This window comes from Hermetia illucens, chromosome 5 (genome assembly GCF_905115235.1).
Source record: "Hermetia illucens chromosome 5, iHerIll2.2.curated.20191125, whole genome shotgun sequence".
NCBI lineage: Eukaryota > Metazoa > Arthropoda > Insecta > Diptera > Stratiomyidae > Hermetia > Hermetia illucens.
The window spans coordinates 23,137,262-23,164,274 of NC_051853.1; the positions used below are offsets into that span (position 1 = coordinate 23,137,262).

Consider the following 27,013-nt stretch of genomic DNA (forward strand, 5'->3'; position numbering starts at 1 on the left):
TTTCGCTTAGTTCAGGCGCGTCATGTCCGGCATTACTCGTAGCGTTCATAGAGCTTTTAACCCCGTTCCTCGATTCGCTTCCACGACTCTGTAGTCAGCCAGGTCTTATGACACCCTTTCACGATATGGCCGTCGACCTGTGTAGCACCCGAGAAAAGAGCATTTTTGATGACGGCTGATACCAATCGTTATTCTCAGACGGGTTACCTAGAATATTTGCCGTTGGATCAGCAAGGTAGAACTCCTACTGTCAAGTGACAGCTGGTCGATGTTGAACTTGAACCCAACCCTGTCAGAAGTGGCGGACGTAAGCGACCACCAGATGGTGATCCCCCGATGTCAATGCCTCTCTTGTTACGCACATTCAGAAGACAACCCCTAAATCTACTCCTGATCGTGAAGTGGCTGATCTGATTGCTCCGACGTCGATCAGTTCAACCTTAAATGACCTTATGTTAGGGTTTGTGTTCGAACAATGTGCCACCAATGACGAGGCGTTTGAAGTTGCAAAAATCCACGAACCTCCCACCATTTTCGTTCCGGTCGCCAAGACCGTGTTTTGCCATCACATGCCCAGGCAAGGCGTTTTCAGATCCCACTTTGGCGTTCAGATCACCCATCATGGTCACAGTGTCACATTTAGGAAGCTTTCCTGAACCGCGTTTAATTGCTCATGGAAAGCATATTTCTCCATTACATCGGAATCCTTGGTTGGTGCATAGCTTTGTAAAATTCTGATCCTCTTTAACCTGGAACGAAATCTTGCAGTTGAAAATCTGTTAGAAACCGGCTCCCAGGTCAAGAGAGCGCGCCTTCTGGAGCAGCCCAACACCGAATTCGCTTCTGCTACAAGTTTCGTCGGGATACCGAATTCTCTCATGACCGTGTACAGATTTACCCTCGCCATGCTGTCCGCAGGCATCGAGATCCTATGATGCCCCTTCGGGATGTAGCCGTCGGCCTGTGGAGCACCCGATAAAAGAGCATTTTTATTGGCGGCTCTATTGCCCATCGATATTCTCTGGCGCATTACGCAATATATCTACCACTCGGTTAGCAAGATAACACTCCCACTGTTGAGCGACAGGCAGGTCATACAAGCGATTGATGTTGAATTTAGGGGTCACAGCTCCCTAACTCTGCGAGCGGTGGCAGACGCGACACACAAGCGACTGTAAGTGAAGCGAATGTAAGTGACAATTAGCGACTCCCTTGTTACTGCTGATCGCAAAGTGGTTGATCTGATTGGTCGTTCGACGTCAGTCAGTTGAAACATAAGTGACCTTATGGCAGGCTCTGTGTTCGGAAAATGTGCCGCCAATGATGTGGTAAAAGTTGCAGAAATCCACGAAGTTCCCACCATTACAGTTGTGGTTGTCAATATCGTGCTTTCCAACACATGTCCGAGCAAAGTGTTGTCGGGCCACATATCACAATCATCAATGCCACCTTTAGGAAGCTTCCCCCGAGAGTACTTAAGTAATCCAATTAAGTAATTATGATTACTTATTATTTTTATTGAAATATTTAAGCGAACTCAATGCGAATTTTATACAGCAAACTCAACGCGAATTCTATACAGTAAACTCAACTCAAATTCTATTTTCAAAAAGGACTTCCATATTCTTTAGCAATTTTCAACTTAATAATTAAATTCAGTGACAGGTCTGAAAAACATAATTACTGCGATCTTCCACTCCCTTGGTGTGCCACGCAAAGTGGATAGATCCGCGCCATCTATTCGCTCGCAACATTCGAAATAAATTTCGAATGCTGCGAATCCTGCCGCGCCACATCACTCCGCCCCCAGATGAAACCTAGGGGGTTTCAGCGACTGATCCCCGAACTTCGTTCGCCGTTAATCCACAAAGCGGACACGACGTTGCTTCGGGGCGCACGCGGGTTTCAGCCTGGACAAAGAGACCGCCTTTTTGTGACCACCGATCTCGAGCTGGAAGAAATGTTCTCCCCGCTCGAGAACGCGGTACGGGCCCTCATATGGAGGCTGCAGCGGCTTCCGGACGGCATCCGTCCTGATCAGCACATGCGTGCATGTGTCCAGTTCCTTGGGCGAACAAGCAGGTATGGACGAGTGTCGAGTGGGTGGTGTCGCCTTGATGCGCCGGAGATTGTCCCTCAGCAGACGCACCAACCCCGACTCCGTGAGACCCGATCTCTTGTCGAAGACCGGATCGCTTGGGAGTCTTGGGTTCTCCCCGTAAACCAGCTCCGCGGGGCTGGCAGCAAATTCCTCTCGGCGGGTTGTACGAAGGCCGAGTAGGACGAGAGGCAAGACTTGCGTCCAGGACGGGTCGTCGCGTGCCATAATGGCGGCTTTCAGCGTCCGGTGCCAACGTTCCAACATCCCATTGGATTGTGGGTGGTATGCCGTAGTCCGCTGGCGTTTAAAACCAAGGAGTTTGCCTAACTCGGAGAAAAGGGTGGACTCAAATTGCATTCCCTGGTCAGTGATGACCACTGCAGGGACGCCAAAGCGAGGTATCCACTCTCGACAGAGGGCTTCAGCACATGATTGCGCCGTGATGTCTTTCAGAGGTATTGCCTCAGGCCACCGCGTGAACCTGTCGATGATTGTGAGGCAATACTTATAACCATGCGAGTCTCGCAAAGGCCCTATAATGTCGAGGTGTATGGTGTGGAAACGCTTGGTAGTGCGGGGGAATGAGCCCACTTCTTTCCTAACATGCCTGGAGACCTTACATTTTTGGCATGCGATGCACTCTCTGGCCCAGGAATTAATATCCTTGTTCATGGAGGGCCAGAAGTATTTTCCGGTGACTAACCGGTTTGTTGTCCTGATGCCGGGGTGCGCCAAGTCGTGAACTGCGTGGAACACTTCCTTGCGAAATGTGGCCGGAATGTATGGCCGAGGTCCCTTTTCCGAGTCTTCGCAGCAGAGCGAGAGGTTTGAGCCGAAGATGGGCAACTCCCGAAATTTGTATTTGGGGTTGGACTTGAGGCTCTGAAGTGCTGCGTCATCCACTTGCGCCTTGGCAATAGCCGAGAAATCGAGTGAGGCGGGGATGTTAACTTCGGAGACACGAGACAAAGCGTCAGCAACAATGTTGTCCTTCCCGGACACGTGCTGGATGTCCGACGTAAACTGGCTTATGAAGCTCAGGTGTCGAAGCTGACGAGGGGACGCTTTGTCGGGCTTCTGTTTCAAAGCGAACGTGAGAGGCTTATGGTCCGTGAACACTGTGAACGGCCTGCCTTCTAGGGAGAAACGGAAGTATTTGATGGACAGGTATGCGGCGAGCAGTTCGCGATCGTAGGTGCTGTAGTTCCGTTGAGCGGGATTCAACTGCTTCGAGAAGAAGCTCAACGGCTGCCAAACTTGGTCCACCTTTTGGTGAAGGGCAGCACCTACTGCGATGTCAGAGGCATCAACAAAAACGGCTAGGGGTGCATCTTGCAGAGGGAATGCCAAGAGTGTAGCGTCAGCCAGTTGTTGACGAGATTTGTCAAACGCGCAGATAGCCTCTTCAGACCACACGATCTCTCGTGTGTCCTTAGTTTTGGGGCCAGACAAGTACGCGTTCAAAATGGACTGGAGATGGGCGGCCTTGGGCAGGAAACGACGGTAGAAGTTTAGCATGCCCAAGAACCTCCTCAACTCCCTCACTGTCTTTGGACGCGGGAAGCTTGATATCGCTTGCACCTTGTCTGGGTCGGGCTGTATTCCTTCAGGGGAAATGAAATGGCCGAGGAATCTCACCTGTTGTTGAAGGAATTTGCATTTCTCAACGTTTAGGACTAAACCGGCCTCAAGGAGACGTTGAAAAATGCACTCGAGATGGGCTAAGTGCTCAGACTCAGTGGAAGAAGCGACCAAAACATCATCCAAATATACGAAACAGAATTCGAGGTTTCGCAGGACTGAGTGAATGAACCTTTGAAAGGTTTGCGCCGCGTTGCACAATCCGAAAGTCATCCGGGTGAACTCGAAGAGTCCAAAGGGTGTGCATATTGCCGTCTTTGGAATGTCTTCAGGAGCTACTGGAATTTGGTGATAAGCCTTGGTTAAGTCCAAGGTCGAAAAGATGCGGCAATTCGCGAGGTGATGCGCAAAGTCGTGGATGAGTGGAATTGGATATCGGTCAGGAACAGTCTGTGCATTTAGCCTTCTGTAATCCCCACATGGGCGCCATTCGCCGTTTGGCTTAGGGACCATATGCAGTGGGGAAGACCAACAGCTGTTTGAGGGCCTGCAGATACCCTGTTGAACGAGTTGTTCAAACTCTTTCCGTGCAATTGCCAGTTTCTGAGATGGTAGAGGACGCACCTTCGAGAAGATCGGGGAACCAGTAGTGATAATGTGGTGCTGCACATTGTGCTTCACTGGTTTGGAGAGACTACAGTTGGTAGTAATCTGGCTGAACTTTTGGAGAAGTGCCCGAACACGAGAGTCGGTAATGTCTTCTAAAAGAACGGAAAGATTATTGCCTGGGTGAGATACCATATGTCCCGACGTATTAAGGTTGGTCGTGGAATCTATAAGAGACTTGTTTTGCAAGTCCACCAGCAATCCATAGTGACACAGGAAGTCTGCGCCTAGTATGGGGAAGCTGACATCCGCCAGGATGAAACGCCACGAAAACGTCCTACGCAAGCCAAGACTCACGTCCACTTGCCTATACCCGTACGTGTTTATGCGGGAGGAATTTGCTGCCGCAAGTTTGAGCGGTTGAGGGAAAAGTTGATGATGCTGGGGTACGGGAAGAACCGAAACCTCCGCACCCGTGTCGACGAGGTAGTTGCGCCCGCTGAGGGGGTCAAAAATAGTTAGGCGACGTGGTGCTGCGTTCTGGGTGGCCGCCGCCAAAACCCCCCGCGGACCTAGTTTTTTGCGGTAGAAGAGAATCTACACGGTAGCGTACATCTTGTCGCTTTATCCCCGAATCTGCGGTGGTACCAGCAAATCCCTGGGTCCGTGGACTGTCTTGACGACCTGCTACCTGATCGCCCTTTTCGGATGGCAGACCGCGAGCGTGCTCGCGATCTGGCGCCCGAACGCTGAGCGTCCAACGTCGCCCGCATCTCGGCCATACTGGCTGTTAATGCAGCAATCTCGCGCCTCAATTCACCCACCTCATCCGACGGTGGTTGAACGGCCGCCAAGGTTGGGCGTACGTACACCTCCTGAACCTGGTCGGCCGTCGCTGCCAGTTCCTCCAAGGAACCGGAGACGCAAGCGAGGATCGCCTGGGTCTCCGGTTCCTTGGAGGAACTGGCAGCAACGGCCGATCAAGTACAGGAGGTGTACGTTCGCCCAACCATAGCGGTGCATACAACACGGACGACACGTCGAGCTCTGGCTGACGGCAGCGGGCTGCCCGAGGGCGTCGTCGACGGGGCGGCGCAAAAGAAAAATACAACCCCTGACACTATGCCGAGTACGAGAGCTGCGGCTGCACCCGGGTTCCTTGTAATATGTAATCGGTCAAGCCGTTGTCCAAGATGAAAAGAAAATGCAGAAAGAGCGGCGCGAGCTGGGCACGGACTCGGAACAGCTGCGAGCGACACAGCCACAATTCAAAGCGATTACCAAGAAATGTCTGGCGTTTACAGGAATGCAATATGGAGATCTCGTCGACACTTTCTTTTTGTTGACGAACGTCGTCAGATTTTTACGCCATTAATCCGCACACACCTTGGGAACACTTATTTATCTCCAATCGGTTGTTGCGGCTGCCTGCTGGGCGATTGTGCTTGCGCAGACTGCGATTTGTTGATGGGGATGATGATGTGCTTGAGTTTTTCAATTTTGCAGGTTCTGGGAATTCGGGATCCTAGTTGTTGATGCTGTTGGTGCGAGTTCCGGGGTCACCAATTAAGTAATCTCAATTAAGTAATTATGATTACTTATTATTTTTATTGAAATATTTAAGCGAACTCAATGCGAATTTTATACAGCAAACTCAACGCGAATTCTATACAGTAAACTCAACTCAAATTCTATTTTCAAAAAGGACTTCCATATTCTTTAGCAATTTTCAACTTAATAATTAAATTCAGTGACAGGTCTGAAAAACATAATTACTGCGATCTTCCACTCCCTTGGTGTGCCACGCAAAGTGGATAGATCCGCGCCATCTATTCGCTCGCAACATTCGAAATAAATTTCGAATGCTGCGAATCCTGCCGCGCCACAGTACAAAGGCAGGAGGAGAGGAGTACTCTGCAGAGTCCCACCATCTTACTTCGTTTGGGCCCAGAATGTCCAGTTTATATCGCTGGAATTCCTGTTCAAGTTGGAGAAAGCGAGCATTCTAAGGACCTTCGCTACCGTTGCCGAGGAGCGTGCGTACAATGCAGGAGCAAATCATAATCCGCTTTAGATAGCCAAATTTCGTTACGGTGAGGTCGGTTCCTATCCGGGTCGTTTTTGACGTTTTGGTAGCAATAAAGTTGCTAGCTCACAAATTTGGATTCCTTTTAGTCGCCTCTTGCGACAAGCAAGGGGGGCTTTCAGTGTATTTTTAAACCACAACTCACAGTGCACAAACCATCCAGCTTAATTTCGGATGCCTGACTCCGCACTGCCAAGAATAAAGGGTCTACCTAAGATCCACAAACCTGGCAACAAAGTCCGGGAGACTATAACCGCCACAAACTCGCTCACACAAAATATCGCCAAGTGGCTGTTTAGTAGGGTTAAAGAACCAGGGAGATTTCCGATTTTCGACACCGGATGAACAACTAGTGTAATCCGGCCTTGAGGCCTTGTTTCCAAGTATCCCGATGAAGTAGGTGCTTCTTTATCTACTAATTAAAAATTCCATATGCTTGGTATGGAAAAGAGAAACAGGGATGCTCATGAAACTTGCGAGGTATGCATGACGGAGAGATACCTGCCATTCAGAGGGAAGTATTTGCAAATAAACCAAGAGGTGGCAATGGGGAGCTCCTTATCGCCGTTCCAAAGGCCTGCTTCCAAAGATCTGGTCAAGGTATGTTGATGATTCAGCATTGTTCATAAAGAAAAAGTGGATTAGAAGCGGGGAGTCACGCATAAGATACATCGGAATCTCAGATAGAAGAAGAATAGGGGTCATACGATCTATGGTTTCGTCGAAGCTTACAAAAAGGATGAAAGGATTAAACAACAATATGGTGACATGGGTTAGGATTCAGCAGCTCTAAAGCAGGCTAAGATCCCCCAAGGAGAGCAAATTAAAACACGAATCCAGCGTAATATATAAAGTGTTCAGTGTATGAAAAGTGCTACATAGGACAAATGAAAAGATGGTTTTGGTACGCTGGGGAGAGCTTGATAGAGAAGCGGAAACGGAAAGGAGAAAGAGTAGGAACGCTGAAATCTATGACAGCATTGCACCTCATTGAGGAGAGGCATGACCTCACATAGGGCCGTAGAGATCATCAAGGAATGCGGGAACAGTAGAAAGTTGGACGCACAAGAGAGCTTGGCGATCCTAGGGGAATCAAAAGGGAACAGATTGAACTACGACAAGGGAAAGGTGCAATTGAAGCTCCTGGGAGAGGTGGCAAATGGTAGCTGTGGGATTCCTAGCGAAGGCTGGATATCGGATTAATCGAACTGGAATGAGGGTCATTGAATCAAATTATGTTAGTAATCACCTAGTGCCACCTGGAATCTCGAAATGAAGGGTTCCAATATGTTTGAATGACAAGGGTCAACTTGGAATGCACTATCGATTATTATTATATAATTTAATTCAAGCCATTGAAATTCTTATTGTATTTGGAAGAGTTAGTGTTTAAACGCGTGCGCGTGCGAATTGTAATTGTAATCATTCAAAAAGGTTTGCCGCATAAGTCTATTGTGGTTAATCCGCTTCTTTATAGTTTATCGGGTCCGGTGTATCTGGAGAAATTTGTGTACTTTTTCAATTGTAATATTTTATGTTATTAGAAGATACTTGTGGTAATATTCAGGCGATAGACATTTACTCATATTTAAACGAATTTAAGGGAATGAAGGGTCAAATTGGGATACTCCTAATGAACGATGTCTAGGGGCAATAAAAGATGTCTTACATATTTTTTTCGATTAGTTGTCAGCATGATTGAATATCTGTAGTTCGATAAAGTTGTGGATCGAAACATTGGAGGGAATTATCTAGAAATGTGTAACGATGATATCAGTGTGCTGGATTCCGGTTTACTGGTAAGTTTATAAGACAACCACTGACAATATATAAAACGATTACCTCAATAGAATGCGCACCGAGTTTATCGTTCAATACATCTTCATTTCAATGAATCGGGAAAGCCGTTAAAAGTCAGAAAGTTAAATCGATTAATCAAATATACTTTAGTGAGTTAGTTGTGTTCGATCGAGTAAGATGCAGTCCTGCATAGAACGATCAGTTCTTGCGCTTACGGCTCTGGTCCTTTTTGGTACCCCGGTTGTTCAGGCAGTACCATTGAAGAAAGAGGCACACGAAAAGGATGATTTTATTTCTTATCGGTTACCAAATAATACGCGCCCTATCAGTTATGATATAGATATAACAACGCGTGTGGATAAGGGAGATTTTACTTTTACGGGTCAAGTCGATATTTTCCTAATAGTGGTCAATGAAACTCACGATATTACTATTCACGCCCGCCAACTTACTATAAATTTCATAGAGTTAAAGTCCCAGTTTTTTCCTTCAGTGTATCCAACGGTTTATTCATATGATAATGAAACGGAATTTTTGAGAATATATACTGGGGTCATTCTGAAGCCAGGCGGATATACGTTGCGTATAAAATATGAAGGTGAACTCCGTAAGGATAATGCTGGATTCTACTTGTCAACATATACAGATGACAACGGTAATACGGTGTAAGTAGTTCAATATATCTTTCTTTGTTCGTACACGAAGGTGAAAAATCTTAGAATGACACGTCCGCCCCAGCTCCGCCGCCCATATGCCGGAGCTACAGCGGGCGCTTGTGGGATTCGCACCCACTAAAAACCACCCCTCGTCTCTCCAGCTCCAGCCCCGCGGGAACACCATTTAGGTATTACTGCGCTGGGTAGGTTTGTTCTTAGGCGCTCGTCCTTGTCCTCCTTCTTTGTTCCTTCAGCAGCACCTTCTGAATTTGCATGAATGCGGAGCAAACCGTAAGCCACTTCTCCTCGGACTACAGCATCTCCGCAAGAAAGCTTGCCCAGCAACCAGTTTAAACTTCTCTTCTCCTTGGGCAGTGAATCATTACATGCTCTGGATCCTCCGGTATGCCATCGCATCTGGGTCAATTCGGAGAATCATCCAACCCAAAGCGGTGCAGATACTGCCTGTAGCAACCACCGTGTCCCGTGAGGAACTGGGTAATGTGGTAGTTGATCTCCCCATGTTTCCACTCAAGTCACACTCTAATGTTAGGAATGAGCCTGTGCATCCACCAACGTTTCGTGGACTTGTCCCATCTGCGTTGGCAGAGATCATGCGACTCTGACCTTGCTGCATTTCTACGATCTGCGTGCCCTTCCGTACGTCTTTCATAGTAGAGCACACTCAGTTCTTTAGCCAGAATGTCCACAGGGATCATGCCTGTCATCACCAACACTGCCTCATCTGCTGCAAACGCTCGAAGCCATCACCCGGTAAACCGAGTTCACCGAATTCCGTCTCATAAGTCTCCAAGAGCCTCTGTCCACAGTAGAGCAAGATGGAGCGCACCACTCCGGCTAGCACCAACCTCCGGCAGTGTTTCGTCCCCCTAATATTCGGCCACATTTTTGCAAGTGCCGTGGCAGCACTGGCTACCCTTTGGCATGCATATGCATGCAGATGTTCGCTAAAGCTCAATTTGGTGTCAATTATTACCCCCAGGTATTTGATAGCCGGCTTTGATACGACTGTATATTCACCGACCTCAACTTTTATAGTGTTATTTTTCCTGCGGTTGGTTATTAGGACCGCTTCCTTTTTCGCATCCGCCAAGTTCAGCCGGCCCTTTCTAGCCAGGACTTTACTGCTCTCACTGCTCCATCGCATAAACCTCCACATCTTTTGGGGTTTTGCTGTAACAACCACAGCTAGGTCATCAGCAAAGCCGACAATCGTAGTCCCCTCTGGGAGAGGAGGAGCAAGCACCCCAATATATATGATATTCCACAATAGGGAACCAAGTACCGATCCCTGTGATACCCCGGTTGTGACAATGTACTCTTTGGGGCCCTCATTCGTCCTGTACCAGAGAGTCCTCTCTGAGAGGTAGTTGTCCACCAAATTCGCTAAGTATCCGGAGATATCTATTTCAGCCAACGCCTCTTTAATTTTATTCCAGTTTGTCGAGTTGAATGTGTTTTTGACATCCAGCGATAACACGGCACAGCAGCCGCCAGAAATCAGTCCACCTTTTCCCATGCCTTTTACCATGCTAATTGCGTCCACCGTGGAGCGGGCACGTCGAAATCCAGACCGGTGTTCCGACATACCATTGCTGGCTTCGACGATTGGTAGGAGTCTGTTGTAGATGACTCCCCCATCATCTTTCCAATTGTATCCAACAGGCAGGTAGGACGATACGATGCTGGGTTTCCAGGTGGCTTGGTTCGTTCCTCCGAATGGCTTTTTTTGGGCAGCAACGCAGTTGCCTGTGTGCCTCTTCTTGGCCGGAGGTGCTGGTACCAGAAAATCTGGTGCCGAAAATAGTAGCATAACAAGAGAATTGAGATGCGGTCAACTCCATGATCGCATCTATCCAAAATAAACTGCGAAAGGCAGCAGAGGGGAAAAAAGCGCGGTCAGGTATGCCGCGTATAGAAGAAAGGTGACTAAGCTAGTGAGCAAGTGAGACAGCAAAATTGAACCCCTTGCTGTCCGTGCATCGCTTCGCGACCACACTTCTAGCCGGCTACTATAGCAAATGAAGCAGCTTGGTGGGGGTGAGGTTAGCGCGGAGCTGTGGAAGTTCTTGTGGCTCCAGCTACGGTGAAGTGTAGGTAGTCCATCTTAGCGTGTGCCGGTGGCGGTTCTCTCGGGGTGTTGGCCGCAACTGTGGACAATAGACAATAGGTGCACGCGTGTCTCGTAATCGCGGAGGTGTTGCGCAAGTCCAATGATATGGCAGAAATGCATCGAAGTCTGATGTGGGTTGGTACCATCGCAGTTTTTCACATTAGGCCACCAAACGTATCAGCCCAAGGACGTTTCTCACGGCTCCAAAAAATTGAGACTCCAGACTTTCCCTCAGCAGCTAAAATTAGCGGCAGCAATCAACACAATTTGTAGCTATAGGCAAGTCGACGTGAGTCTTTGCTTGCGTTGGACTTTTTTTGCAGCGCTTCATTTTGGCGGATATCAGTGTCCCCATACATGCTGATGAATATGCAGCATAAAGCCCTGATAAACTTCACAATCTTTCTTAGATGGTCAGAGAAAATTACAACCTGAGTAAAGAACGACACTCTTTGCATCACTTTTGAGGACGTTGCGGATCCACGTATTCCAGCCCTCCTCCGCAAATACCATAACACTACTACCGAGCGTAGTATATGCCAGCCTATTAGGCATGATGTTCAGTACCACATCAACACTACTGGCTCGAAAGTGCGCCTTTACTACCCCAGAAGCTTGCTGCAGCAAGGAAAGAATTCAACGAATTAATTAAGCAGGGTATATACAGACCTTCCAAAAGCTGTTGGCCATCTCCAATCGATCTGATCCCCAAGCCTAATGGCAGATGGCGAAGCTGTGGAGATTATAGATGACTGAGACGATTATGGACGGTACCCTATTCCACTTATCCGAGACTTTTTGTATTACTTTGCAAAATGACATGTTTTCTCTACCTTGGGTCTCGCCACGATTTATCACCAAGTCCGCAGCCTCCGAACATATTCCAAAGATAAGGAGTTCATACTAATGGCCTCTGACCTGTTCAATGTGGCGTAAACCTTGCAGAGATCCGTTCTGTACTACCAAACTTGGACTTTGGTTTCATTGTTGGCTTGTTCTGGTCGCCTCTTCTACCCACTCCGAGCATTTAGCAAAGCTGGAGTGCATTATTCAAGACCTGCTTAAAAATAGCCTAGGTCTTAACGTTGAAAAATGCAGACGACGTACATCCACACCCAGACAAAGTGTAAGTGATTGCGAGCTTTTCGCTGTCTGGGTGGTCAAAGATCTTAAAAGGTTCTTGGGCATGGTAAACTACTACCCTCGCTTCCCGTCCAAAGAGGCTGACCAATAGGCCATACTTAACGCCCAAACCAACTCAAAACCAAAAAATCGGGGAGATTGTCTAGTCCTCAGAAGCGGTACAAACGTTTGGAACCATCAGGCAATGCCTGGTAGACGCTACACTTTTGGCATTGTGCCGTGTTTGCCGATGGCTGAGACATCGAAGTAGTCGCTGCCCTTCACGTGATGGTGAACCAAAGCTGGCAGTCGTTGAGTTTCTACTCAAAACAACTGTGAAACCCCTCGGTTTCAGCAGCATTTCTATATTTATTTTTTTTCCGCGAGCTTTCTGGCTTTCATTTTTCAACGACACTGGCATCGAAGGACGTCACTGATGAGCATTACCTATTTGTGAGAAGGGGCGCGCCTGACGGGAGATATGCTTACTCCGGACAAAAGCGATTCTGACTCTGTTTGTCCGTCTGTCACAGACATTTTTCTTGGAAGCTGTTATACTTATTAGCAAAAACCTCGATCTAAAGGTTGGGATCCTAAACCCACAAGCATGCAGTGAGTGACATCACTCTAAGCTGATATTAAGGGGATCTCCATATATGTAAACGGGGAGTGTACACTTTTTTCACCGAATATATGCATGTGGGGTATCAAATGAAAGGTCTCGATTGGTACTTTTTGGGTCAAATGTCAATTTTGAGTGGAAGTAGTGAGATGGTGAGAAAGAGGTCATTTAAAGTAAACTTTTGTACCTGATGCGCCCATTTTCCGGTTTCCGTCTTATTTGGCGAGTTTGGCTCATTCTGACATGTGGCTTACAGGAATGGTTGGAAGATGACATACCAAATTTAGGAAAATTAGGTTACGGTGGGCGGGTCACTTAATCCGTATGGACGAGGATGATCTAGCCCACAAAGTCTATAAGGGTAATATCTGTGGTAGAAAAAGAAAACGAGGCAGACCCTGCCTGCGATGGAACGATGGCGTAGGTCAGGATGCCAGACAGCTTTTAGGGGTATCGAATCGGGGGACCTCGGCGCAAAACCGGGGCCTAGACCGGATACCGGTTGTTGCGCCGTTGATGATGATGATGATTATAGACTGTACCAATCAATTGAAAATAATTCTATAAATAATTGAATTTAAAGAATCAATAAATTTAGTTATTTAGCTTTTAATAATTTGGTTCTTAATTTTTCAGCAATCTTGCCACGACCCAATTTGAAGCGACTGACGCCAGGCATGCTTTCCCATGCTATGATGAGCCTGCGATGAAAGCCTCCTTCAGGCTCTATGTCACACATGGCAGTAATTATACAGCTATTTCGAATATGCCAGCTATGGAAAACCCTGTTGACAAGTAAGAAGTTCATAAGAGTTTTATTAATAATTTAATCGTACTCTTAGGATAGTGATGTCAATATATCACATATATCTTCAAATCAAAAGTGCCCAATTTTTATTGATAGTTTTTGCAAGAACTTGGACTTTATTATCAGCTCTAAGTGCTCCTTTTAATTTTTTTAAAAATTATGCGAAAAATTCGTCCTTGGAGTGGAAATCATGCGGGTCTGATCAAAAAAATTATTCCCATATCCCCTTGTTCATTGAAATTTTTATTTCGGGCCCCCGTAAAAAATTCCCGGCCCGATGGAATGCCGCTGATCTCCCCCCTCCCCGAAGAAAGGAAGACACGCTGCGTTTAAAGCTCATATTCTAGAACGCATTGCACAGTCAGCAAGAGAGAAGGGAAGCGAGACTAAGTTGAATTGGTTTGAGCTTGAAGATAAGAAGCCTTTGTAGCAGGCAGGAACGGGTATCTTAGAGGACCTTATCAAAGGCCCTGCTTCCTCAAAAATGTACACAATATCTTAAAAATAAGTAAAGCGGGTAGCACCTAAGGACTTCTGCATGTAGGTGGTACGATCATCGACTCTCCTGTTTTCCCCTCCTCCTTCGCCGTGAGTGTAGCTCCAGATGTTCTCGGAATAGAAAATGTCCATCATTGCCGTTTCGGCAATAGTTTGAAGCGTCAGAGTAAGTCATCAGATCGTGATAGGCCACGGAGAAGTTAAGGCTCTTCTTCAAGGATACGGCCACTCACCGAGCAGCAGCGCTGCCTTCGCCCATTAAAGAAGCCTTGAAGGGGAAACCGATTTGACGTGTACGATCGATTTTCTGGGGTATTTTTCCTGGGTAGCAGCAGTACCGTCGTATCCATCCTACCACATAATGAGTATGCCAACAAAAAACTCCTTTAGATCCAAAACCTGCAGTCGCAAACGGGTTACTAATCCAAACATTTGGGCGCAAGGTAGCGCAGCCTTCACCACTTATTTTAATGGTCGTTTGTGCTAGCAAATGTGAAAATGCCGATTTTGGGCATTGATTTTCTTTTACATTACCGCCTTCTCCTCATTTGAAAAGACGGCCCCTCAACTATGAGACTATTCTCTGCTCCATTGCTGGAGAGGTCAAACTAGTTCTCCTCCATTCAATGTCATCATTGTCGCAGATCGAAATAGGTGCAGATGGCATGCAGAAGTAAGTTGAAGCCCTCATCGCATAGTTTTATAATCGTTTTGTCGCCATTGAAGGTTTTGTCATCGTGCCAATTGCTACACTCAAGCAACGCATAGTGACCATCAGTCCGTCCGTTTTTCTCAGACCTTATCAAGTGCTTGGCACTCAAGTTAAGGCCGCTAAAGCTGGGTTTAAAATTTTATATGAGTCAGACGCCGTCTTACCTTCAAGGAGCCCGTACGCAAGTCCTCTGCTGACGACTATTTCGAAGTGTGGAAAGTTTCGTCCTTCAGGCTATTATCGGAATCTCAACGCGCAGACAATGTCGGATAGATATTCGATTAAAGGAATATATGACTAGGTTCTGCAACTGGGCGGAAAATTGAAAGAGCATTCCTTCAAATCTCGATTGCAGAAGAAGACATCCCAAAGACCGCAGTGTCTACGCCATTTCAGTTCGTCGGATTGCCCATAGGTATTAAAAATGCGACCCAAGCGTACCAAGGTTATATGCAAAACATTCTAGGGCACTTAGATTTCATCATCATCTGCGTTCATGAACTTCTCATCTCGTCTTATGTCATGCAAAAACATTTGGAGCACCTAAGCATCATCTTGAACAATCTCTTGGAGTCTGGGACAAATGGATGTTTGTTAAGGATGAGGTCGATTTCCTGGGTTTCACAGTTAGCGCACATGATTTCAAGCCGCCCAAGAAGAAAGCCGAAGCCATCTTGTCCTACCCCCGAACAAAAATACTGCGGGACCTCAAGCACTACCCGTCAGTCCATTATTTCCCACACGCAAGCCAAGTATAATCCTGCTCAATGGCCAGCTTCGAAATGAAAAGAAGCGAAATAAGAAACTAATTGATTTTACTCCACAGTTCATAGAAGTTTTCGAGACATCGAGAAAGGCTATCGCCAACGACGCAATGACGAGTTTTCTTCATCTGGACCAAAAAATCATTATCTCGGCAGACACGACTGACAGTTCGTTGGAGTAGTTAGAAGGTGAAAGGTACCAACCAGTTGTTTTTTGGGGAAGCTGCCATCTGAGAGCAGAAATAGAGCCCAAATGATCATGAACTCTTGACAATTTTCGCGACGCGCAAGGCATTCCAACAGCGTCCTGAAAAGGTCTCTCTATGTCAGATGCAGCAGCTTGATTATATAGGTCAGTTCCGCACCAATATTGCTCATACTTCAGGTAAAGATATAGAGAAAACGTTTGGCTGTGTGTCACACGAACTCATCTGGTATACTCTACGACAAAACTTAATGCCAGAAGAACTCGTGCGCTAGATTCAATTGCTCTACCACGATCCGAAAAGTAAAGTTCGAAATGTGGCCGCTTCATCTCTTTGTTGGTATTCATCAAGAAAGCCCCCTCTCACCACTCCTCTTTGTTCTTGTTATGGCGCTGACCAATGTGTGAGACCAGATAAAGCAGCAGGATCACTCTCGAGACCATTAATCATCAGCAACAGTCTAAAACAGGGGGATGCCCTATCATCCTCTTATTCTGACCCTGGAAAAAATGCTCCATGATGCGAAAGTAAAAGCGAAAGGCACTACTCCTTTTAAGACCTACCAATTACTGGCGTATGCTGTCGATATCGACATCATGGGAAGGACGAACCGAGACACTCAAACTGCCTTCATCCAGATTGTGCAGGCGCGCGAGATCTTGAGCTGCATATATGAAGGGAAAACGAAATGTACGGTGGCAACTTCAGTGCCAAAAACCAAAGAACAAACAGCATCGAATCACATTGGTCAAACCGGAACAATAAAGATATTAGACTACAGCTTTGCGATTGTTGATAATTTCTCTTATCTAGAGTCGGAAATCGCATCCAATAACAGCAGCCAATAGAGCGTCTTACCTGTCCTCATGTATTCCCCGGAGAATTGGGAACTCTTGGCCGCGTTTGAGAGAGGAATCCTCCGAGGAATTTTTGGCCCCCCACATAAGGATGGACGATTCCGTAGCCTACATAACAACGAAACCTATGAGTGAGACCATGAGCGAATTGGTGGACCTCGGCACAAAACTGGGATGTCAGGAGTTCCTTACTAAGACAGGACTAGACCGGATACCGGTTGTTGCGTTGTTGATGATGATGATGCGTGGAGATCTCCTCGCAATTGCTCTGCGTTAATTGTGAGAAAGCTTTCAATGGAGAGAGTAGAGAAGAAGGAGTTCAGCCAACCTAGCGAAAATTTGAAACTTAGTTTAATGGTTAACAATGGCACGTAGGTGTTGTCTCATTAGGGTAAATGGTGACAATGTAGGTAGTCACTAGACTCACCAAGTACATACGTCAAGAAACTCCAACAGAAGTGCGGCAAATGTGTTAATAGGTGAATACACATTTGCCACAGGAATAACTAAAATAATGCCATGATGACCAAGATATCGTCTTATATTTACTTTATATCTTACTAGAGTCATAAGTCTCTTTATATATGTTATGCATGAATTTGTTTCAGTGAGGACGGAACTTCGACAACATCTTTCGCTGCAACTTATAGCATGTCAACCTACTTGCTAGCTTTCATTATATCGGACTTTAAATCAACCGAACTGACAAGCAAGATACCTCATCGAGTGTTCTCACGAAATAATACTAAAAATGAACAGAGATTTGGCTTGGAAACCAGCGGTAAAACTTTGGAGGCAATAGGCGATTACTTGAATGTACCTTACGATTTACCAAAAATGGACAATGCTGCGATCCCAGACTTTGCGGCAGGTGCGATGGAAAATTGGGGGTTAGTCACGTACAAAGAGGACTATCTTTTGTACAATGAAGGACAATCAACTACGCAAACTCAAATTAGAATTGCACTAACTATTGCCCACGAATTTGGTCATCAGTGGTTCGGAAATTTGGTCAGCCCTCTGTGGTGGACATATGCATGGTTGAATGAAGGCTTCGCATCAATTTTTGCATATATCGCATCCAGCGCGGTGAGTACGAATTTATTTTCATGTGCGACAGAGTCATGAATTGCGTTTTTTAAATGAAATTTTTCTGAATCATTTCTTTACAGGTATTCCCAGAGTGGGATCTTTGGCAAGTTTTTCATGTTTCAGAATTCCAAACGGCTCTCCGGAATGATGGTGAGGCTAATCCACGACCCATGACTGATTACGTTGAAGCGCCGAGTGACATTTCGAAGATTTTCGACAGCGTGATTTACTCAAAAGGCAAGTAAAATTCTGTATTTTTGTTGGTCTTCTTCTTTTTCTTCAGCCTTTGTCCCGTTCACAAATGGGCTGATCAATTTCGCCACTTGGCTCTATCAAATGCTTGATCTGGATGCAATCGCGAGGCTTTTAAATCCCCATCCAGTGTATCAAACCACCGTTGTTCGGCCTGCCTTTAGGTCGTTTACCATCGACTTCGATGTTCAGACCAATCTTGGCAAGTGAATTCTCCTTAGCACGAATTGCGTGACCATACCATCGAAGACGCCTCTCTTCCACGATCGGTGCAACTCATATCGATTGCGATATCCTCATTTCGGATGTGATCAAAACGTGTCACTTCACTAGTCCAACGCAACATCTTCATCTCCATTACCGCAAGACGCCGTTCATTGTCTTTTCTGGTCGGCCTACAGTCAAAACCATAGAGAGCGACAGGTCGTGAGCGCAATTTCCCTTTAGGAACTTTACTGCGAATCGAGCCACGTGTTGAAAACTCTAATGGTTTCGATGGAGAAAAACCATTCCGGAGATGCTTTGATAGATCATCAAGGAGCGCTCTGGGATATCTTCATACCGCAGCTTTTTTTTGTCTGTACCCGTCAATCTTCAAAAGGCACTGGCCCCCTTATCTCATTATTTATTATTACTCTGTTAAGGGAAGTTGCACTGCATTCTGAAAGAACTATTGTGCCCCATTTACTGGACATAGTGTACCTATTGCCTATATGTCCAGCAAGCCTATAATCGTCAAAAATTATGTCTTCTGCTTCCAAGTATTCCAATCTGGTACTAAGTATTGTCCCAGGTGGTTCGACTTAATTTGCACAAGTGGCGGACACTGTTCCAGAAAGTGTATGGAGCTTTCGTTACACGCCGCACAGGACCCGCAAGCAGTGTCCGTAGACATCCCTAACTTCCGTAAAGGGTAGTCCAGTCGGCAGTGACTATTTCTTCTTCGTGAAGTTTAAACAGTCCTTTATATGCTACGCTTCGGATCCCGTATATGTGCCTTGGACTGCTTCATTCCTGGTAAGTTTGCCCTGTTTAGTTCCCTCAGCCGTTCGTCTTCATTTTTAAATGTCATACCCATGAACCCGTTTCCGATTCCACAGAAGGGTTCTGGTCCGTGTCGAGGCGTTCCTGGCCAGCCAGTCTGCTGTCTAATTTCCTTCCAATTCAACATGGCTTGGAACAGAGAATATCCAGACTTTATTGTGCAAGCCGAGCGTCTTGAGTCTCTCAAGGCATTCCCATACCAGCTTGGAGTTCACCTGGTTGGATCTAAGTACCTTGCTTATTGCAATAGCAATATTCCGCTCCCTATAGTTCCTTTGGAGGTTCAAAGGGGCATATCTGTCTCCAACGTATATTTCCGTCTGGATTTTGCTTTTGTGCTTACTCAGTGGTTCAAGTAAGTTTTTCTTGGACCAATGACACTGGCGCTCCTCTGCTGTGAGGAATCTGTCAGTGTACTTGGTAATCAGTTTCTGGTTTATGTCTTCAAATAAAACGTCGGTCGTTGTCATGTTATCTTTTGGTATTAGTAACTCGGAGTACTGGTAGGAAAGAATATCAATATTCCTTCGATTTAGGCAGCTTGTCACCTCACTCCCCTGTTACTTTCGGTCATTCTGAAGATCGCTCTCCTTGCCTGCATCTGTGGGTGCAGATGGAGAGGAATCAAACCCGGAGGACCCAAGGATACGTTGCTATGCAAGCCATCAGGGCCCTTGAAGCTTTCTGACAAGCGTTTTTAACATGCGTTTCCATAGTAATCTAGTGTAATTCCCAAATATTTGTTCTCTGTTTCTCATTTCATCATTTTTTAGTCCATTTAGGAATTCATCCACTACCATACTCCAAATAATACCATTCTTGACAATATACTTTCTGTCTACTCTCTAACAGGCAGAATGCCCATCCATTGAGTCAGACTCTTTTCAACTTCGTTGTGGATCAGGGAATCTTGTACCTCTCCGCGGGATGTGTCATCGAAGACTTCTTCGATGTCCAGAAGCGCATTCAGCGCTTTCTCATTTGTTTTTATGGCGACCAGTAATACATCCGCCGGCGGATACATTGCAATTTTCATCGACCATCCCGCCTGAATAGCTGAGTCATTAGAGCACAAGGCTGTCGTGGTTCAAATCTCTTAGTCTCTCTAGTCCTCCCCCGCTTCCAGTGAGACTTGGGCAGCCGCAAGGCGGGGAATTCTGAAACCCGATTCTTCTGAGCCAGCACTATTCCAGCGTTACCCTTAGAACTTGGTCTTGCAGTTATTGAAAATGCAGCCGTTAGACGGTGGAGTTTTACCTGGGCTATCTTTATTCTGAGCAGTGACTCCCCTAGGTTTTGGAGCTCTTCTCGATTGACTCTTCAATGGGCGCAAGTCTACTTCCCCGCTTGATCAGGTGTTTTTAGCCTCTCTGGCCTCTGAGATTACTTCGGGAACCTCGGTAGGTTTTCCACCAGATGTCCTCCCCAAAATGCCTTTCATTGGTGCTTTCGTGCATGTCCACGGGAATGTTGCCAAAGCTATAGTTGATATAGCAATTTTGACGTTTGATTGTCTCCAAGGGCCGGGCATCTACGCGGATCGTGAGGAGTTCACCTTTGCCCTTTACCATGCTTCGAAAAACTCACCATAATCGTGTATGGAGATCATTTGGAGCAATTAGGAGACTTGTAAGATCCGTCTCTACCGCTGTGACTTTAAGAAGAAATACTGTCACCATGTGTGCCATTCAACAGTGTGGATGAACACAAGCTTCGCACTCTATCCCTTGCACATCTGCCTTAAAACAAGGTACTCGATAGTTTCCTGCTTAATACGTATTTGCTCTGGAAACCTATTTGGTAGCATGACCAGTTAAATACCCTTGACCGCACTAGCATAGCTAATGGCGGCCGTCCTAGCCTTCGCACCCAACCCAGCATTCCACTCATGCAGGTTAATCTCCGTGATCTCTGTTGGTTGTAGTCCTCACATTAGGCCAATAGTGACATGATTCTACTGCTGCCTTTTTGGATGCAATCATCTGTCAGTGTTTCAGTGTTTCGGAGATGTGCTTCCGCATGGTTGGCCAGTTTGTGTGCGGGACAGGGCCCAGTTGCTTGTTTTTATGTCCAATAGTGTACTCATTTGGTACCCGCGGGTATGGAAATTAGGAGCTTCGTCCTGCCTTGGCCCCCTAATACAATAAGCTCAAACTTATTCGCTGAGGCAGCCAGATATCGATGAGGCTGTCTTCCTCTACCTTCCTCAGCCTCTATTGAATCCACGGTATTATGTTTCCCAAATTAGATTTTCTAGTGCTTCCGTACTTCCTAATGTCTCGGCCTCCCCTTCTTTCCTCAACTACCCTAGGATAAAAAAACACGTTTCGGGTATTTCAGAATATTGCTAACTGCTAGGTAATATCTATTATCCTGGAACCCAATTAGCGCTGTGGTGTACGATTTTCATGCCATAAACTCCTAAGACGGATCAGATCTCCATCTCGTTGTATTCACGAAATATAGCAGCTCCCCACCCTGAAACTCGAGATCTTTTTGGGTTCTTCAAAGATTTGTTGACTAGACTCTAAGTCTAGGTGATCGTAAAGAAAGTTCCTGAGGGTTTCTCTTCTCTCTCTCTGAAAGACCATGCGAATTGCTTGAATGCTTGAATTCTATAAGCATTTGTACGAGACTGGCGTAGCTGTTGCGATCGGGTGTTGTTATAGACAGGTCAAACTGTGCCCACCGAGGGACTGTCAGATCATTTACTGATTGCGCAGCCCCACCAGCCTGGAGGTTATTTTCCCACTGAGCATAAAACCTCAATGACTGGTTGGCTGTCGGTCAGAATGGCTTTGCTTGGGGCTCGGGTCATGTCCCAGCCATCGACAGGCACTCCTAAATCTTGGGGGATTCTATCACTCGGGTTAACTGTTCGTATCCAAGAATCCCCGTACCAACTCCGCAGACCATTTTTGGTCATTCGGTGAAAAATTCCCAGTTATAGCCTCGCATCGCTGGTTTTCCACCCTGCCCTGATTGGTAAGCCGACAGAAAGATTCCTTGTGAATCTCTGCTTCCGTGCTACATAGTCTGCTGGGTATGCCCAGAATTTCCCAGGTACTTGATCTGGGATGTTGTAAGGCTTTGCTGTTCAGTGGGGAAGGTGCCATCTGCCTGGCTATTTACCACATGAAAACAAGCTCCTGTGGATTTTTTCTTGAGGTAAGCAGGCTGATTTTGGAAAAGGTCCTCCTTCCCATGATTGTCCTTGAATGGACATTCAGGACGCATTCGTGGTTCTTTAAGATGAAAGAGATGATTGGTCGAACGCCTTGCGTGTACACATGATCGCGCCTTCAAGCTCTTAGTATGAAAATCACACGCGCTTCTGCAAGAATGAGGTACCCGTCCAGGAGACTCCCAAATTTTTAAGAAAGGAACTTAGGGGCACCTCCTCGGCCGTGCTGTGGAAAAATTGTAATATATACTTTAGAGTCCTTTGGACATTCGGCCTCCCCCGATCCGTGTCTGTTGTTTAGTGCGATATCGACGTCTTTCTTTCGAAGACAGACCAGCAGATTAGCTAAAGTGCACTTCGAGTCCTGCAGTTTTTTCTAAGCTACTCTCAGCATGTTCTAGTTGCATAGAAGAATCATCAGTCGTGGGACAATCGATCTCCATCTCCTCGAACAACTTATTGGCAGCGTCGATTGGATTCAGATCGTCGTTTCGTTTCGTGAGGGAGAACATTTTCACTTTTGAAGTTGTGGCTTCGAACTGCACTTTATAGTCCACCCTTTTTAGTCCCTCCAAGCGCTTTTTATTTTTGTGAAGTAGAAAAGATTAGCTGTTCACCTGGGGTTTCTCCTCGTTTTGAAAACGCAAAGATTGGACGAACTTGTTTCTATCTAAGGTGATTCCTCCATCGGGACTTACGCCGTGCAATGGAATCCATTACCACATGACAGGCAACGAGTTGATTATGTGGTGACAATCTTCTCGGAAAATCATGGAGGAAGTTGAAGGGCATTGACGGGAAACGATGGCGATGTCCCGTAGGTGCGATTGATGCGTTATGTTCGGTATAGATGTGTATGGCATTTGACAGTTGGTAGTAACTGAATGTTAGGTGAACGGCTCAATTGTAAATCATGGATAATTATTTTTAATTCCAGCGGCAAGCGTCCTCATTATGTTACGCCACGCCTTTACGGAAAGTACATTTAAAAAGGCTCTTTACAATTATCTTAACAAGCTGGAATACAAGTTTGCTGAAGAAGACGACCTTTTCCTGAGTTTCGTGGTAGCGATCGGGGAGGATAATATTTTCCCGCCCGGTAGAGATGTTGATTTGTTCAAGATGCTCAAATCTTGGACTAACCAAGGAGGCTTTCCGTTGATAACGGTTACTCGCAACTACGATAAAGGAACGTTTGTAATTACTCAACAGCCATTCAACGGTGACAGTGCCCCTTCGAGTACTGACAAGCGATCCTGGTGGGTTCCCTTCAATTTCGCCGCTGCTAGGAATCCTAATTTTAATGAAACTGAAATGTATGATTACTTGAATGTGGGAGAATCATCCAAAGAGATTTCTTCAACTGCGGAGAAACAATGGGAGAATAGCGATTGGATTGTCCTGAACAAAAGGTCGACTGCATACTACAGAGTCAACTATGATATCGACAACTGGAAGCTTATAACCCTGGCATTGACAAAAGACCTAGCCCAGTTCCATGTGAATAACAGAGCACAACTCCTTGATGACTCATTTAGGCTTGCTGCTGCTAAGATTTTAAAATTCGAAATCTACTTCGAATTATCTTTGTATCTACAAAATGAAAATGACTACGCTCCATGGATGACCGCTGACCAACATCTGTCCGAACTTAACCTATATTTGAATGGTGACAGCGAATATGAACTATTCCAATTTTACGTTCAAAAAATGATTGAAAATTTTTATGAAACGGTTCGGTATACAGAGAATATGGCCGAGGAACCTTTGCTTAAAATATTGCGAAATGTCGCTATTAATTGGGCCTGTCGAGCAAATTATGGTGATTGCTTAGACATGACGAGCAACAGGCTTCGTGAATACATCGATTTTGAAAAAAAAATTGAGCCCGACTTGAGGGCTAGTATTTTCTGTAACGGTTTGACGAAAGCAGGAGAAAAAGAGTTCAACTATCTCCTTAAAGAGGTTATGACCTCGAAGGATCAGGCTTTCCGAAGCGAAATGATGGCTTCAGTGCTTGGTTGTGTGCAAGATGTCACCTTGCTCCAGCAATATTTACAAACATCTATTCAAACCAATGGTTCTGTAAATTATCGAGCTCAGGAACGCACATCCGTGATTCCCGGTGTAGTCGATAAAGGACCAATTCAGTTGGCGGTAGTAATCAACTTCTTAATTGAAAACCATGCGCAGTACCATAAATTGCTATCCGGGTGGAGCAACGTTAATCCGTTACTAACAGTGACAGATGAAATTGCAGAGAAGATAGTCAGCGAACAACAAAAGGCGCAAGTGAGTTCATTCATTTCATTACTTTTTAAATTCTTTACTCTTTAGATTCACAACCTACTCTAGATGGCCACAATAAGTTCTTTTTGATTTCTCTTTCAGTTTGAGCAACTCTTGGCGAAATTGAAGGATTATAAGGACATCCCCCAGTCGGATTTAGATCAATTACGTGATAGGGTAAAAGCTAATCTGGAGTGGATAAAAGGTCACCGTGACGAACTGATTTCTTGGCTCAAAAACTTCAAAAAGGATCCAAAAGGACCTGGTGGCGGAGCTACAGCCATTGCTCTATCCATTACAGCGATGACGGTTGCCACTTTTATATCAATAAGTTCTTTGTTACAAGTTATACTAACTTCTGCTTGCTGTTAAAATGTAGATATTAAATTCATAATATTAGTCAAGCTGGAGAAGTTTCTTTGGCTTGTATCCATCACATACACAGACAGTTTTCTTTGGGGTATAAGTGATACTAAGTCCAGATCTACTTGATGTGCGAATGGACCAAATGAAGACCAACTTACTCTCACTTTTTATGGTCCATCGTCCTCTTGTTTGGTCGTAGCACCCAAGTATGCAAAAGAAAGATGACCACCGGTTTCATCTAGGCCAGAAGTAACTCATCAGATGCTGCCTCACCTCTGCCTTGGGAGTAGCGTGACCGAAGATGGCAACAGATCGAAAACGCTCCTTTTTATATAATCATAGACACCACACGGGCGCAAATTATAGATAGGCCTATGCCCTGGATAAAACTGCTAGCCGTCTTTCTTTTGCATAATTGGATACCATGCCTGTGGGGTCCGTGGACCATAAAAAGTGAGAGTAAGTTGCTCTCGACCCAATTACTGGTTTATGCTGACGATATCGACATCATGGGAAGAACCACCCGAGACGTACAAACTGCCTTCATCCAGATCGAGCAGGCGGCTATTGGGCTGCACATCAATGAAGGCAAGACAAAATATACGGTGACAGCTTCAGAACCGAAGACAAATCAACCAACATCATCAAACCGCACTGGTCAGACAGGAAGAATAAGGATAGGAGAATACAACTTTGCGTCCATTGTTAGCTAATATGATGGGTAATTACACGAAGCTCTCCAGGAGACAATTCCGTCTTGCATTCGTGAGTGAACTTTCCCATCCAGTGGTTCATGTTTGCAAACTACCGAGATTGACCTGACACTTTTAAGAGTAAATTCCCCAACTTGTCCTCGAATTCAGCCAAAGTCTGGCTTAGAGAAAAATTGTGGTTGTTTATTTTTTGTCCTTACGAGCCTAGCCACATTCTTGCGGTGGTGTTCGCTTATTATAGCTAGCGAAAGGCCTTGAGCGATCCTACACTGATTTGAATCAACCTTATTTTCCAGTCGCAGTCATGTTTCTACAAGAGACACGTAAACCACTTCTTTAAGGAGGTTTGCTCTTTAAGGCGACAAACTACCTATTCACTGTCGACTTTTCCAACGTCTAGCAGCTTGTGCTTTTGAGCAGACATGGTAGCACCCTCGCCAAGTAGATTTGCGACTCGGCTCCAGAAGTCTTTGACTTTGCCCTGGTCGGACCTTTTCAGCTCCAACGTGAGATCCTCAAAAGAACTTTCACCCTGTTTAGTATGTCTTCGTGGAACATACTATGAGTGCCAGAAATGATAATCGTCTTGAGGCTGATTATTATTTTTTCCTTCGTCTTCTTGATCTAATTGTGACGTACTTTTTGATTGTGCATCGATTCCCCTCCTTATCCCAGCTTTCTGTGCACTGGTTGCCTACCTACCCAGGGTTTAGCCCCTTCCTCGAAGTAAGCGACATGCGTTTTTGCTACTTAGGGCCCTGTAAGCTTCTTGGATGTCTCTCTCCTTTTTCCCGAATCTTCTCATTTCTTTGTAGGTTTAGGTATCACCTCTGTTGACGGCGTCACCGTCGGAGGAGTAATTTTGGGGCTTTTCATCTTCTCGCGATCTATTAAATATATCTCTGATGAAGGATGACTCTTCCAGGTCAGAATTTTATTCGATCATCTTTTTTGTGCCGGAACGATCTATGTTTCTCTTTCTGCACATTTTGGCAGCTCCTTTGGCAGAAGTCTCTGATTAGAGAGATCTTATACTCGTTGACTGTAAGACGCCCTGGGTTCGCTGACGTCAAATGTTTTTTGAACTAGATATCTCTGATTTATTGGGTTAAGAGCAAATCCCATTTTCCGTTTCCCAACTGGGTACTTTGGAACCGTCTTGGGTAAGTACATCACCAGCTGAAGGATAAGAAGCGAAAAGGTGTATATCACAGAATGTGTGTTATCTAGAGATCAAGTAATATTCTTGTATGTAATTTTAAACCAATTATATAAGAAAACGAGCCATTTGAGATTTGATTAACTTCGAAATAAGAAATTTTATCAAGATTCATGGAACTGTTATGAGCATTGAACGGTATATTTAAAAATAACCGAATTCGCTAGAAATCTGATAAACTTACGTCAAAATTAAGTAGCGAATATCATGCATACCAAGTTTATCGTATTGCATTTGTTATCAGCCCAAGTTCAAAGTGATAAACCGCCAACCATGCAAGCTCAAGACGGTTATTTAACCA

At 45.5% G+C, this 27,013-nt stretch overlaps 1 protein-coding gene across 2 annotated transcripts; it reads left to right on the plus strand.

Annotated features, from left to right (window-relative positions):
• The first annotated feature begins 8,337 nt into the window (after positions 1-8,337).
• LOC119658465 (aminopeptidase N-like) lies at positions 8,338-24,854 on the plus strand. 2 transcript variants are annotated; one of them, XM_038065877.1, is made up of 6 exons: positions 8,338-8,839; positions 13,345-13,503; positions 17,162-17,642; positions 17,726-17,882; positions 23,063-24,417; positions 24,517-24,854. In XM_038065877.1, the coding sequence occupies exons 1-6, from the start codon at positions 8,352-8,354 to the stop codon at positions 24,784-24,786; spliced, it is 2,910 nt and encodes a 969-aa protein (XP_037921805.1). In that variant the 5' UTR covers positions 8,338-8,351; the 3' UTR covers positions 24,787-24,854. The 2 variants fall into 2 exon arrangements, with proteins under 2 accessions (XP_037921805.1, XP_037921806.1); XM_038065878.1 differs by having other exon boundaries at positions 24,495-24,626.
• The last annotated feature ends 2,159 nt before the right edge of the window (positions 24,855-27,013 follow it).